General features: G+C 47.3%; 1 protein-coding gene across 12 annotated transcripts in view; it reads right to left on the bottom strand.

Annotated features, from left to right (window-relative positions):
- UNC80 (unc-80 homolog, NALCN channel complex subunit) overlaps positions 1-13,416 on the bottom strand; it is a 127,547-nt gene that overhangs the window by 43,192 nt on the left and 70,939 nt on the right. For 10 of the 12 annotated variants that reach the window (XM_054069739.1, XM_054069744.1, XM_054069749.1 and 7 more), the window contains 13 exons: positions 12,984-13,091; positions 12,078-12,216; positions 10,333-10,514; positions 9,856-9,987; positions 9,011-9,197; positions 8,097-8,228; positions 7,444-7,587; positions 6,922-7,022; positions 4,591-4,677; positions 3,631-3,814; positions 2,390-2,484; positions 1,438-1,527; positions 970-1,071 (listed from right to left, as the gene is read on the bottom strand). In XM_054069739.1, coding sequence (XP_053925714.1) covers positions 970-1,071; positions 1,438-1,527; positions 2,390-2,484; positions 3,631-3,814; positions 4,591-4,677; positions 6,922-7,022; positions 7,444-7,587; positions 8,097-8,228; positions 9,011-9,197; positions 9,856-9,987; positions 10,333-10,514; positions 12,078-12,216; positions 12,984-13,091 — 1,683 coding nt within the window. The remainder of the gene's footprint in view (positions 1-969; positions 1,072-1,437; positions 1,528-2,389; positions 2,485-3,630; positions 3,815-4,590; positions 4,678-6,921; positions 7,023-7,443; positions 7,588-8,096; positions 8,229-9,010; positions 9,198-9,855; positions 9,988-10,332; positions 10,515-12,077; positions 12,217-12,983; positions 13,092-13,416) is intronic. The other 2 variants (XM_054069740.1, XM_054069748.1) reach the window with 1 other exon arrangement.

The following is a 13,416-nucleotide window of genomic DNA, read 5'->3' as shown; positions in this document are numbered from 1 at the left end:
CTTTGCAACTGTGCCATGAGGTCTTTTGTAGATTAATGTAAACTTTGTCAGCGTGTGCCCCAAGGTGATCAGAGGCAAAACAACTCCAAAATGAAAGTTACTGCAGTTGCTCTCTGAAAGGGCTTAGATCACACTCAACATGAGGTTGGAATTGTTATCTGCCTTCTGGGTTGAGATTGGTTCACGTCTGACCACAGAAAGCAAAAGAAAAGCAGTCATTAAAGCAAAGCAGACCAGATTCTAAGTTACTGCCTTTTTATTTCCTCCTTATTATCATCCTTTGCAGATCAATCTAGAGTGACTTTTCCCTAAACCCTCAACTCTGTGCTGAAAAATGGAGCACAGGGCTTCTACAGGTGAAGTGAGCTCAACAATGAGCTCAGCTGCCCAGGGAAGCTGTGGCTGCCCCATCCCTGGGGGGGTTCAAGGCCAGGTTGGATGGGGCTTGGAGCCCCTGATCCAGCAGGAGGTGTCCCTGCCCATGGCAGGGAGTGGAACTGGGTGGGATTTAAGGCCCCTTCCAACTCAAACTATCCCATGATTCTAGGACTACGAATACCATCATCAAGGTTAGCATCCGAGAGCAGGGCAAGGGAGAGAGACAAGTGACATTGCCTACAGTGAGGGGACGGGGGGGAAGGTAGAACAGGTAATTCCGTATCCACAGACAAGAGGTCACGTTAACAAAAGTAATAAGCAACTTTTGAAGCTGAGGCAAGTGAAGCTCCTCTGGCCAAGTGTAGGAGAAAATGATCCCCCTAAAAGAACTGGGATGGAGAGAGCAGGAGGGAATTCACATGGCACTGCGACTCTTCTTAGAATACGCCTGGCCAATGGCACCACGGCAGATTTCATGCCGATTGCTGCTTCACCAATGAAGCTCTCTAGCTGCACACAGCACAGCCTTTAAAGGGAAAAAAAAGGTTTATTTGTCTATCTGGGCAGAGGTATTTGGTGACAATAAGGTACCTGCTTCTGAATGAGCTCTTGTCCCTTTTCTGGATGCATCTGCACTAGGTTGAGCTGAGGAGAAACCGACCTCCGGAAGGGATAAATGTCACGGACGTAGGTCTGCCAGGAAGAGAAATAAGTGTATTTTAAACAAACATAATCCTGACAACATTGCTCAAAAGAATTGAATATAAGGCCATTTAGCTTTTGGGTAGGGGCTTTCAGGCAGTGTCAGGTATTTTGGAAGAGCATAAACAGAAGAGAACATCACTCCTTTCTCAGAAAGCCAGACAATAATGACTTAAGAGCAAGGGACTCCACTGCTGCCTCTTGCCTCTTCTGTCAAACTCCAATCTTCCACCACACCACACCCAGGCCACAAGTCCATCTGTTTATGGGCTGCCTGTTCTCCTTTAGATAACCCTGATGCTTAAAAAGAGACAAGATGGAAAGAACAAAGCCAGCCAGACCTGAGCTTTGCCTTACCTTGTTGTAATGAATAAGATTCCACCGCTTATCCATTAAAAAGTAATGAGAAGACTGCGTTTCAGGTATGTTAAAAAATTCTAAGCACTCCTGAAAAGGAAGAAAGAAAACCATCCTGTTACTTGTGAGCTGTCTCGTACAAAGAACACAGCATCCAAGAGAAGAACGCCCAGCTCATAACGTACAAAGGCACAAACCCGGCATTAATTCTTAATTTCTTTTTTAATCATAAAAGTATATAAATATGTTTGAGCTGATCAAGGCCTGCTGATAGCAAAATCCTGATGTTACATCTCAGACTGATGTTACTTACTTTGATGTCTTCATATCGCACATATTTGTCTGGCTAGAGGACCCAAATGGGTGTTGGGGCTCCCATTTCTACACTAAGTATCTATCAAGCTTTAATGATGGACGATGTACAGAGACACTAAATTCCAGATCCTTCAAAGTTATGTGATTCCGATGAACATTTCATATAGTTAGACAAACTGAAGGCTTTTTCAAACCTGTTTCCTATGTAGTTTCCCAGTCTTTGGCAGAAGAGGGGAACTGCCCTCTCATCTCCTAACCCCAAGATATCAGCATGGCTCTGAACCATCGTTTCCACTCTGATCTTGATCATTCTGTTTAGTGTTTATGAAACTGAACATTTAAATGATTTATGTATTTCTCCAAAGGATGTTGTACAGCCAACACCCAACAAGCTGCAGTGTCTTTCAAATGGAATTGTATTTGGGGCGTTTGCCTGTCTGTGAGGCCAGGGCATTTCTATTATCCTTTAATATGGGATCTTGTTTCTTGCAACTAAGATCCCCTCACGGGAGAAAGCAATGCTGGTCAGCAAAACTTCCCTCCCTGACACAAACAGGATGATCAGGCAGAACTTATTGCTGGCATACATGTAAACACATCATTAAGCAGTTTGTCCAGTTCAAAAACTCACTCCTACCTTCAGAAGAGCCTCAAACTGTGTGTCCTCGTGGACTGGTAACTGAGTTGGGATGTCACACTCATTCTGTCCATGCACGACAAGGGTTTTTGTGCCTGAAGGAAGAAAAGCAGTTGCATTCTCTCTGGCCTCTATAACTCCATTTCAAAAGACTGCCCATGGAGGTAAAGCGATAGTTAAAACTCATCCCTGGGCAGGCAGACAATGCCAGTCCTGTCTGGAACCCATTCTGGAATGCTAGCATTGTCTCTCACATTTCCACAGGTAATGAGAAATGGATCTATTCCTAAAGGATGAGCTGGCTCCAGCAGCAACTGTCACTCTGAGGAAGGAACAAACCTAAGAGTTCAAGTCTGCTTTTCAGCAAGGTATCTCCTGCCTGACTCGTGATGTCCTAGGCTCACAGCATGCTCTTCTTGGGCTCTCTAAAGACTTAACTGAGAGGTCGTATTAAATCAAATGTAGTTTGAACCTTACATCCTGTCAGCCTTTCACAGCCTGACTGACACAAAGCTCTGAGTTGAAAAGTCAGTTCTAATTCACTTTCTTTTCGCTTCATTAGAGCTCTTAAAGAAGCTTTCTCAATCTGTGGGAATTAGAAGTGGAATTTAGCGACTGAGCTCAAGGTAAACTGACTTAGAATACAAAGCCATTTGTAGCAGGTCTTTTTCTGATCTGGTTCTGATGGATCTCCTTTTTTGGTAGAACAGAATCACAGAATCGTTAAGGTTGGAAAAGATCTCTAAGCTCATCCAGTCCAACTGCCAGCCCAACCCCACCATGCCTGCTAAACCATGTCCAGAAGTGCTCCAGCCACACGCTTTTTGAACCCCTCCAGGGCTGGAGACTCCACCCCTGCCCTGGGCAGCCTCTGACAGGGCTTCACCACTCTGTCAGTGAAGAAATTTTTTCCTGATATCCAACCTAAACCTCCCCTGACACAACTTGAGGCCATTTCCTCTTATCCCATCACTTGTTACTGTGGAGAAGAGCCCAGCACCCACCTTGCCACAACCTCCTTTCAGGAGCTGCAGAGAGCGATGAGGTCTCCCCTCAGCCTCTTCTTCTCCAGGCTGAACAACCCCAGGGCCCTCAGCCACCCCCCACAACCCCTGTGCTCCAGCCCCTTCCCCAGCTCTGCTGCCCACCTCCACACACCCTTCAGCCCCTCAATGTTTTTTATTGTACTGAGGGGCCCAAAACTTGAAAGTGAAGAAGACTTAAAGACCCATTTCTTATACCTGGCATTGAGGCAGTCACCAGCAGCTTCACTTCACATTGTTCCTTCTTCATAGTCTGTTTGAGATCCTTGAAGAACAGTCCTTCTACATAACCCACCACTTCCCAAAGGAAAGTGAGAGTGGCAGAAATGGCATCCATGCCCCACTCACATGGGGTGCGCACAAAATACATGATCAGTCCTACCTGCAGGTCAGAAGTAAGAGAGTATCAGGTTATACATGCATTTTTAACTGCGCGGAGCATCACATAAACACAGAATACTGTCCTTCTACCTTTCTTCACTCAGAGAGATAAACTTAGATCCTGAAAGTTTATACGTATTACAGAACAATCTGCCTGCGCTATTCTTCCTTTTCCTAGGGAGGATGAGGGTTGGGGGCAAGAAGTCCTGTTGCAGCCCAGCCTTAAAAGCCACTGTTGAAGAGGAAAAGGGAGAACCTCTGCAGTAAGAGACTTCCTATGCCTTCTGCTCCGGTGTGCTGCCACACAGACAGCTCACAACCAACAGAGGACTCTGGGAGTAGCATATATCTTGTCTACTTCATCTCCCACCTGTAGCAACTGCATTTTCCACAATCTTGAAAGCAGCTGCTAGAGTTGCAGCTGCAACTGACCATCTGAGAGCAAAACACTTTCTGAGTCAAAATTAAGTAAAAGAATTGAAAGTTCCTGACATTAGGATCCTTTTAAGGATCTACAACTCATCTTTTCTGTGGTTCAATTCAGAAATCCCTGACAGGTTGTGTAGGGGTTTAATAAAAGGTTAAAGGTTCCTTTTCCTCTCCATAGAAGGACTGCAAGGCTGCTGTGAACCTGGTGACTGGCACCCACAGTCAGAAGCAGAAATGAGCTATACAAATGAGCATTTATTTCCTTGCAGCTTGTGACATTAACTTTCCAGGAGCCAAGCAGACAGAGGTGAGACCCTGGGCCGTGCAGTGGCCCCACAAACTACTCACCAAGTAGTTAAAGAGGATATGAGATGTTTGGGCAGGGAAGTCTCCAATGTTCAGCAAAAGCTTCCTTAACATATACATCAGCTCATCCTGGAAGAAAAGCAAATGTTGTTATCTTTCCAACACAAAATGGAGAATAGGGTTCTCCCTTTTGTCCTCTCTGGCTTTGTTTTTTCCCATTTTTCCATACTCCCTTGTTCAGCAATCTCTTGTTGCATGACACAGACCTATACGCTTGTGAGCGCTCCCACATCTCCCAAAATAAGGCCCAGGGCACAGCACCCAGGGCAATGGCTTTCCATTTTACCTTCAAGAGGCCAACGCCACCTGTTGCAGTTTGTACTGACTGAAGCACCCTGATTCCACACTCCTTTCCCTGTGATAACCTCTGCGTTGCTGATCTCAAAAAATCTCTACACCTGGAGGATCTGTGAAATCTGTGGCTCTGCAAAGGGATCTGAACAGGCTGGACCGCTGGGCTGAGACCAATGGCATGAGGTTCAACAAGGCCAAATGCCGGGTCCTGCACTTGGGGCACAACAACCCTATGCAATACTACAGACTGGGAGAAGAGTGGTTGGAGAGCTGCACAGAAGAGAAGGACCTGGGGGTGTTGGTTGACAGCCGACTGAACATGAGCCAGCAGTGTGCCCAGGTGGCCAAGAAGGCCAACGGCATCTTGGCTTGGATCAGAAATGGTGTGACCAGCAGGTCCAGGGAGGTGATTCTCCCTCTGTACTCGACACTGGTGAGACCGCACCTTGAGTACTGTGTTCAGTTCTGGGCCCCTCACCACAAGAAGGATGTTGAGGCTCTGGAGTGTGTCCAGAGAAGAGCAACGAAGCTGGTGAGGGGGCTGGAGAACAAGTCTGACGAGGAGCGGCTGAGAGAGCTGGGGTTGTTTAGCCTGGAGAAGAGGAGGCTGAGAGGAGACCTTATTACTCTCTACAACTACCTGAAAGGAGGTTGTGGAGAGGAGGGAGCTGGGCTCTGCTCCCAAGTGACAGAGGACAGGACATGGGGGAATGGCCTGAAGCTCCGTCAGGGGAGGTTCAGGTTGGATATCAGAAAAAAATTCTTCACGGAAAGAGTCATTGGGCACTGGTAGAGGCTGCCCAGGGAGGTGGTCGAGTCACCTTCCCTGGAGGTGTTTAAGGACGGAGGAGGTGCAGGCAGAATCTCACTTTTATTTCTTTAGAGGTTGCCTGCTTTGAATGAGGACTAATCCATTGCTTACCCTGGGAAGAGGGTGTAGAGGGGAAGGAATCTCACTGTCAGCTACGAACAGACAGACTGTATCATAAATTTCATCACAGAACCATAGATTGGTTTGTGTTGGAAGGCATCTCAAAGCCCAACCCTGCTGCCATGGGCAGGGACACCTCTCATTAGGTTCTTTCTATGGCCCTCACCCTCTTAACCCACAGAAGAGTTGAGCTTGTGTTGTGGGCGTGAATACACATAGGACAACCCAGGCAAGTCATATCTGCTGAAAGCTTCCAAGGAAATCCCCCTGTTCTCCATGTTCTGTTCTCATGGTTGTAGTAGGCTCGTGAAGAGAGGGTAAACCAGCAGACTGTGATAGCTCAGAGGCCTCTGAGGTTCGGCAATGTAAAGCTTCCTTCTCAAAGACACTTCAACAGGAATCATGCTCTGAACTCCAGCAGAAGCTTTGAGGACTATGGCCGAGAAGTCTCAGGAATAGTGAGGCCAATAAGACCCGATGACTCCAGGAACCAAAAAGCAGCCTGGCCTGGCCTTTCTCAAGGTTTAATATTAATTTTGTAGTCAGTTCTTAGGTGGTGGCTTGCAAGATGGGGACAGTGATATCATAGATATCGTAACACCAAGTGTGTGGTTGAGAAAGCAGTATGGAGAGTCTCACTGCCTTTCTCATGGTATATATTTCATCTGTAAAGCTTAGCCATGACACTAGAAAGTGCTTTATAAGCCAGGGAGAGACAAGGCCACCCCCATCTTTCAGAGAAACCTGAATGTAGACTAAAACGTAGAGGGAAGGGGGTGCAGAGGGAATCTCTCCTGATGGGTAGCATGGGTAGAGGCAACACTGCCTGTGTTGGATAAAAGAGTTGTGCTTCACTAAGCAGCTGTTCAAAGCTTGGCTTAGAGCAAGCGGGACCTTAGTGGTGGTAAATCAGCTTTGCCCCGTTAACATTAGTGTACAAACATTGAAGCCAACTGATGACGTGGCCTGGAAGACTTTGTGGTACATTAAAATAGTAAATGTTCTTCTCCAGTGATGCCTGCAGCGTGATTTCACTCGCTCCCCTGCTCTGAGCAACACGCAGAGGCACTGGGGAGAGGAAGAGTTACCTGCCGGTTGCTGATTGTCAGCTTCTCAAGGAAATGGCGCAGAACTGTTGAGGGGTCTTCAATTAAGCAGTTCCACAGGACCTGCTGAGCAACAGCACTTACTGTAAAAGAGAAGGAGGACACAGTCAGACCCATCTCCCTTGGAAAAGCCTTGACCTGGTGCACTGAGATTCAAACATTTCTAACCTTCTACCACAATTGCCGTGTTTTGCACCGAAACAGAGAGGAGCCTCTTTGGGGTCCTAAAGTTCTTGGTCACCAGTGCAATCATCTCAAGCAGTAATGACAGGTCTAGCACTGGAACCTTCCCTACCTACTGGTGGTACGACAGGAAGCACTTCACCACCATAATAACCACTTGGATTCCCAACTCCAGATGGACAAATCTGGCCATTAAAAGCCATAAATGCATGTTCCACACTTTGGTTACAGCACCCAACAAACGTAAGCCATTGTTCAAAGTGCTAGCAGGTTCTGTCACCCTCAAGCAAGAGTCCCTTCAAGTTTAATCTAGGTCAGTACCAGCTACTCCATCCTCCCGGACTTCTCCATCTTCCATCAAATGGACAATGGGGAGCACTGCTGCACAGATGCACGCTGGGAACACAGCCTGAGGTGGCTGTGGCACGTGGTGGTTTGGAGTGTGCTCTGTAGTGTGCTCTTCATCTGGAGCAGCAAGAAGAGTAGAAGGAGAGTGTTAGTAAACAAGCTATTATCCAGGTAGATTAGTTAAACATGTATTTTAGGTGCCGTAGAAATAGAACAAAATGGCAGGCTGTCTGATCACTGCGCAAGCACAGCAGGTTTACTGATATCTCCAAGAAGAAACTGAGCTTCGTCCAACTTCTCGATCAAGAATTTTCATCGTAAATATATATTTTTACAATTTATATTTCTCTTCTAGTAGGAAACCCATTTTCTTTTTGTTGAAATCCCCTTTTATCGCCATTTTTCAGCCAAAGTGCTCTCTGTGGCACCACTGTGTAAAGGAAACATGAGAAGTAAGGGATGACATTGTGACAGCAGGAGTGAATAAAGTGATGCAGGGCAGCGATTTATTACAAAGTGGCTCAAGCTTCAGCAAAGGAAATGCCACCAGCCTTGTGGGTCAATAGAAAAGGCTTTCAGTGAATGAAATCCTACGAAAATGATACTCCAAAGTGAAGTCAACCCACCTTCTGCACTGACTGCTGACCGCACTGACCAGACAGAGCCACGGCGAAAAGAATAGTTCCGGTGAGATGTACTGGAGGTGCAGGAGGGACTCACAGAGAGACGACGGGAGGCCAGGTTGGCAACTTCTTCTACTGACAAAGAGAACAGGAAATGTCAATCCAGATCCAACTGACACACTTTAGAGAACTAAAGCACTTACAACTGCACTGGAACATTGAAAGTTCAAGTCAGATAACTCTCAAAAGGGACGATTTAAAATCTGTAACAATCAGGCAGGTCATTTGCTTATGCTTTGGGAACCAGCAGAGCATTGTTCCATAAGAGCATTCAGTGCTTTGGTGAGTAACCAACTGGGCTCTATACTTCTTTTCATCTACATCCCGTTAACCGTCATAGTCGCTCGTGCTTGGTTTTTCCAAAGAATCGGGATTTCTGCTCACAGATTTCCCAATGTATGTTTAGATTCAAAAAAATCACTGTACTCAGCTAGTGGCACATCCCTTGGAATGCCTTTAATAGAATCTTTGTGCTCTGCTAGCCTGGACCAAGGGAAACCCTCACGCAAAGTTTACACTGTTCACGACTCATGTCAGGTAACTTTGGCCATCAGAAGTTTTGGTACTGAGGATGAGCTGGTCATCCACTGCTCTTCCAGCTACTATGAAGGTAGAAAACTCCAGGGGCCAATTCAGTCTATCCTAAGACAATCTCCTTAGGACAGATACGGTCAGATGGTGATTCCTCCCATCCTTCTATTATTAAAGGGTTAAAGCTAGGAAAGACAAATTTCACTCTTGAGCACACCAAAAGCAGGGACTTTCCTAGCACTAACAACCAACGTTCCAGCAGTGGTCTATGCTGGCGGCAGGCGTTCTGAGGTTCCTGGAACGCAGTTCCTGGCCCTGGAGCACACCTTCTTCTTCCTGCTCGGAGCTCGGTGTGCAGGTTGGCTCGTAGCAGGCCTCCTGTGTGATGGGGATGGCAGTGATGAGACTGGCTTCCCGGCCTAGGCGCTTCTTCTCTTCCTCCTGCTGCAGGTTCTTCAGGATATGCTCCGCTCGCTGATGGGAACGCGAGACAGCTCGGGCTGAAAACGACTTCTGTCAGAAAGAAAGGAGAAGAAACACAGGCTGAAGCTGTTAGTTAAGATGCACACATCCTGTGTTTTCTGGCAGAGACCTTAGGGATGTTCAGCAACTCAGTTTCTAAATACAAATCAGACTACTATTGGCTGAACGGAGGTTCACCAGAAGGCTCCTCTACAACAACATTGGTGCAGACTTCTCCCAGGAGATACCACATGAACCAGAGCAGAGAAAATGGTCTGTCAGATTGTTCAAGTGAACTAATCTGCTCTTGGAGAGAGAGCAGCTGTGTGCTTCTAAGATCTTAGTGACTGTCTCTCACAGGGGTATGAGAGGCAGCACAGTACCTCAGCGAACAAACAGAAAAGCCTTAGGCCTCTGAGCACCTCCCATCCCTGGTGGTGTTCAAGGCCAGGTTGGATGGGACAGTGGGAGGTGTCCCTGCCCATGGCAGGGGGTGGAACTGGATGGGCTTTGAGCTCCCTTCCAACCCAAACCACTCCATGATTCTATAATTCTATGTAGAAAACCCTCTGTGCCCTACTGGACTAGATTTTCCCCAGCTGAGGAAGACAAGAAAAATCAAGAGTTTAGCCCACATCTTTTGGCTTCAGATTCCTCCATGCCGCTACCGAATAAAACCAGCGCTTACTCTATCAACAACTCTGCTTACCGACTGATCTTCGTTGATAGGATCTTGCACACTCCCACTGCACTGAGGGACCCAGGGAGGGTCAAACATCGGCACCGATGGCATCCCCAGGACAGGAGAAGGCAGAGTGAAGTTTATACTTGGAGGAGGGATCTAACAAAAACACAGACCTTTTGTTACAGCAGACCATTATTAACGCCAGTACTGTAAATTAGACATTAGCATAAGCACCCAAGACACAGATCTGCAATTTTTTCCTGACTCCATATCTCCCTACACTCCATAGGACACAGGTTTCTTTCTTTCTCTGATGTTTTCCCTGGCCTGTGTCCACGCTACTCTCTCCCCATTTTGTTATACACTTCACCTCCCCAACGTGTGTGACTCACAAAATGGTTTTTTTTTTTTTCTCTAAACAGATTTTCAGGCAATTTCGCAGTTGTCACCACACATCTATCCCACAAGGCAAGCTGTAGGTCTTGCACACATCCTGCCTACCTTGAAGATCTGCTGTGCTCCCTCTTCCATCCTCGGCCAGACTTGATACCTAAACCTCCAGAGCGTGTGAAATTTGAGAATGGCATTCAGTCTTTGCACCGTCTCTGGGTGATGAAACTCGGACATCAACATGTCAGAAACGGCCTCTGGCACTTTGACAGCACACAGCAGGAACATGGCAGCTGCAGGGAGAGAACATCCCATCATCTGTTTGCCTTAACAATGTGTTTATTTGGCAGCAAAAACCTGTAGCTGTACAATCCCCCACCGAAAGAAACCCAACCTTGCCTCCAGAAAGGGGACCAGCAGCCCACCAGGCCTAGTGAAAATTGCCCTGTTTCGTGAAACCAAGGGCGTGTGATTCCACCTTCTGCCACACTACGTGGGATGCTGGTAAAAGGTTCTGGAAAGCTTGCTTTTAAAATAAAATACAGTTTTGCTCTTCTCACTAAAACCTCAGTTGTGACCGGTGTAAAATAAGAAGCTTTTGACATAGAATCACAGGATGGTTTGGGTTGGAAGGGACCTCAAAGCCCACCCAGTTCCACCCCTGCCGTGGGCAGGGACACCTCCCACTGGATCAGGAGCTCCAAGCCCCACCCAGGGGGTTTAACAGGACTAATTCAGTTTGGCTTTCAAAGATTCCACTTCCAAGAGATGTCAGTGTGATTTATAAAGGTTGGGTTAACAGAAGGCACTGCCCCAGTAGAGGTCTCATGGATCCATTTTCACACATAAAACCAAACGGAAATGTTCTGAGTTAAATGGGCACCATGCACTGATCCCAATCTGCTTCCAAGAGAAAATGGAGTTGCCAGGAATTGAGAGACGAAGGACCAGACCACAATGGAAAACAGCACAATAGAAGCAGTGTCATTGGAGCCCACTCGCCTATGTATAGACATGGCCCAACTCCAGACTGATGGAGGTCAGGTAATCTAGACGGGAGTCAAGAGGAGGCCACAAAGGTGATCTGAGAGCTGGAGCACCTCCAGTACGAGGACAGGCTGGGACAGTTGGGGTTGTTCAGCCCGGAGGAAGGCTGTGGGGACATCTCAGAGCAGTTTCCAGTGCTGAAAGGGGCTCCAGGAAAGCTGGGGAGGGGCTCTGGATCAGGGAGGGCAGGGACGGGATGAGGGGAACAGCTTTCAGGTGAAAGAGGGGAGATTGAGATGCGATGAACAGCTTTAAAGTCCCTTCCAACCAAAATCGTTCTCTGTCTAGATCTGGTGGCTGTTCCTCCACAGTTAGAAAGATGACACTTGCTGTGTCATCTGTGTTTGCCTCAACACTTATTCCGAAGGTGCCAGGCGTGAGAGCTGTGATGACAGGAGGCGTTCTGAACATCTGCAGAAAAACAAGGCTGCTCTTGCACTGCCTACGTCCTGTCTTGTACTGCTCCTAAGTCCTGCTCCACACCTGTAGGGACCCTCCTGTTTCCATAGCTCAGAGAACTTTCCACTTTTTGGTGTTTTCAGTGTAAATATGTCAATCTTATCATGACTGATTGGAAAGTGTGAGCTCATACTTAAGTCACCAAGAAAACACCTGCAACCTCAGGAAGGGTCAGTAGATGGTGCTATGAGTACACTAACACAGGAGGTCTTGTTATCCAGCTCGTGGACAGCATGCAATGTCATAGAATCATAGGACGTTTTGGGTTTGAAGGGACCTTAAAGTCATTCCAAACTGTCCTGCAAGGCCACCATCCATGGTGGCCATACTCAGCGGTGTTGCTCTCTTACCTGCTGCTCCAGCCATGTGCTCATCCACACTGAGCAGGAGCTCCCACGCTGCTGGCTGGATGTCCCCATACATCTCCTCCGTGAGGATAGGAGCTGCCTTGATGAGCAGTGACAATGGTGCAGGGGAGAGGCTCATCACCTGCAAAAAAAACCAAGCTCTACCTTAGAGCTGAGCTGTGCAAACTATTCAGTGAATGACACACTCTGTAGCTTTAGTTTTGGTCTGCAGATTAGCCACTGGTAACCTCTACTGCCAGAGGTTGTCTACCGCGGAAAGAGAAGTGTTTGCGAGCTAGTTCATAGAATCACAGAATGCCCTGAGCTGGAAGGGACTCAAAAGGACCATCGAGTCCAGCTCCTGTCTCTGCCCAGGACAACCCCAACACTCACACTGTGGGGCTGAGGGCAATGGCCAAACTCTGCTGGAATATTGTCAGGCTGTGCCTGCTTCCCTGGGAGCTGTTCCAGGGCTCCACCACCCTCCGGGGGAAGAACCTTCTCCTGATGTCCAACCTAACCCTCCCCAGCATCTTCCTGACATTCCCTTGGGTCCCGTCCTTGCTCACCAGAGAGGAGAGCTCAGCGCCTGCTCCTCTGCTCCCCTAGTCTCTCATATGAATTAAAACACTCAGAAAGAAGACAGGAAGGAAAGCCAGACTCTCCTAAGCTGGTGCTCAAACAGCGATACAGACCCAAGCAAATCTCAGTCTGCCAGAGTCTGCTCTTCTCCCTGTGAAGAGCCTGCTGCTTCTTCAGGAACACTAGAGGAAAACATGCAGGGCTTATTAATTAGTAACCCAGAATACTTCACAGGTGCTTAGAGATCCATATACATTTTCCTCCTTGTCACAGTGTGACCTGAGCAATGTGTATCGCCCCCCCAACAGCACACGGCCTACGCATTACCTGGTGCCTGATGTATTTTAACATTCCTGAGTCCTTCTTCCCTTCCAAGTTGATATCGATCACTCTCTTTTTCAGAGAAGGGGTTCTCAAACATGACTTATCTGAGCACTGAAAGGAAAGAAAGAGAAAATGGAGTTAATGTATAGATTTCCCAAAATGTGGAAAGGGAGGAGATAAATTACAAGAGGAAATTTCTGTACACTGGAATCTATCTAGTACCAGCGTTGTAGCACAAAGCCTTCCCCTGGGCTGACTACAGGCCTAACATCAGTGAGATGACATATTTAATCTAAGTGTCTTCTCTCTTTAACACTGCATTTTCCAAGAACCACTTAAGGCAGGAGACAGTAAACCAAACGAGCAATGTGAACGTGCTCTGTGCAATCAACAGAATGATAGAACAGTTTGGGTCAGAAGGGACCTTGAAGCCCAT

Source organism: Cuculus canorus, chromosome 6 (assembly GCF_017976375.1).
Source record: "Cuculus canorus isolate bCucCan1 chromosome 6, bCucCan1.pri, whole genome shotgun sequence".
In the NCBI taxonomy this organism is placed as follows: Eukaryota; Metazoa; Chordata; class Aves; order Cuculiformes; family Cuculidae; genus Cuculus; species Cuculus canorus.
The sequence above is the reverse complement of the archived record's forward strand: the minus strand, read 5'-3'. Positions and strand labels throughout refer to the sequence as shown.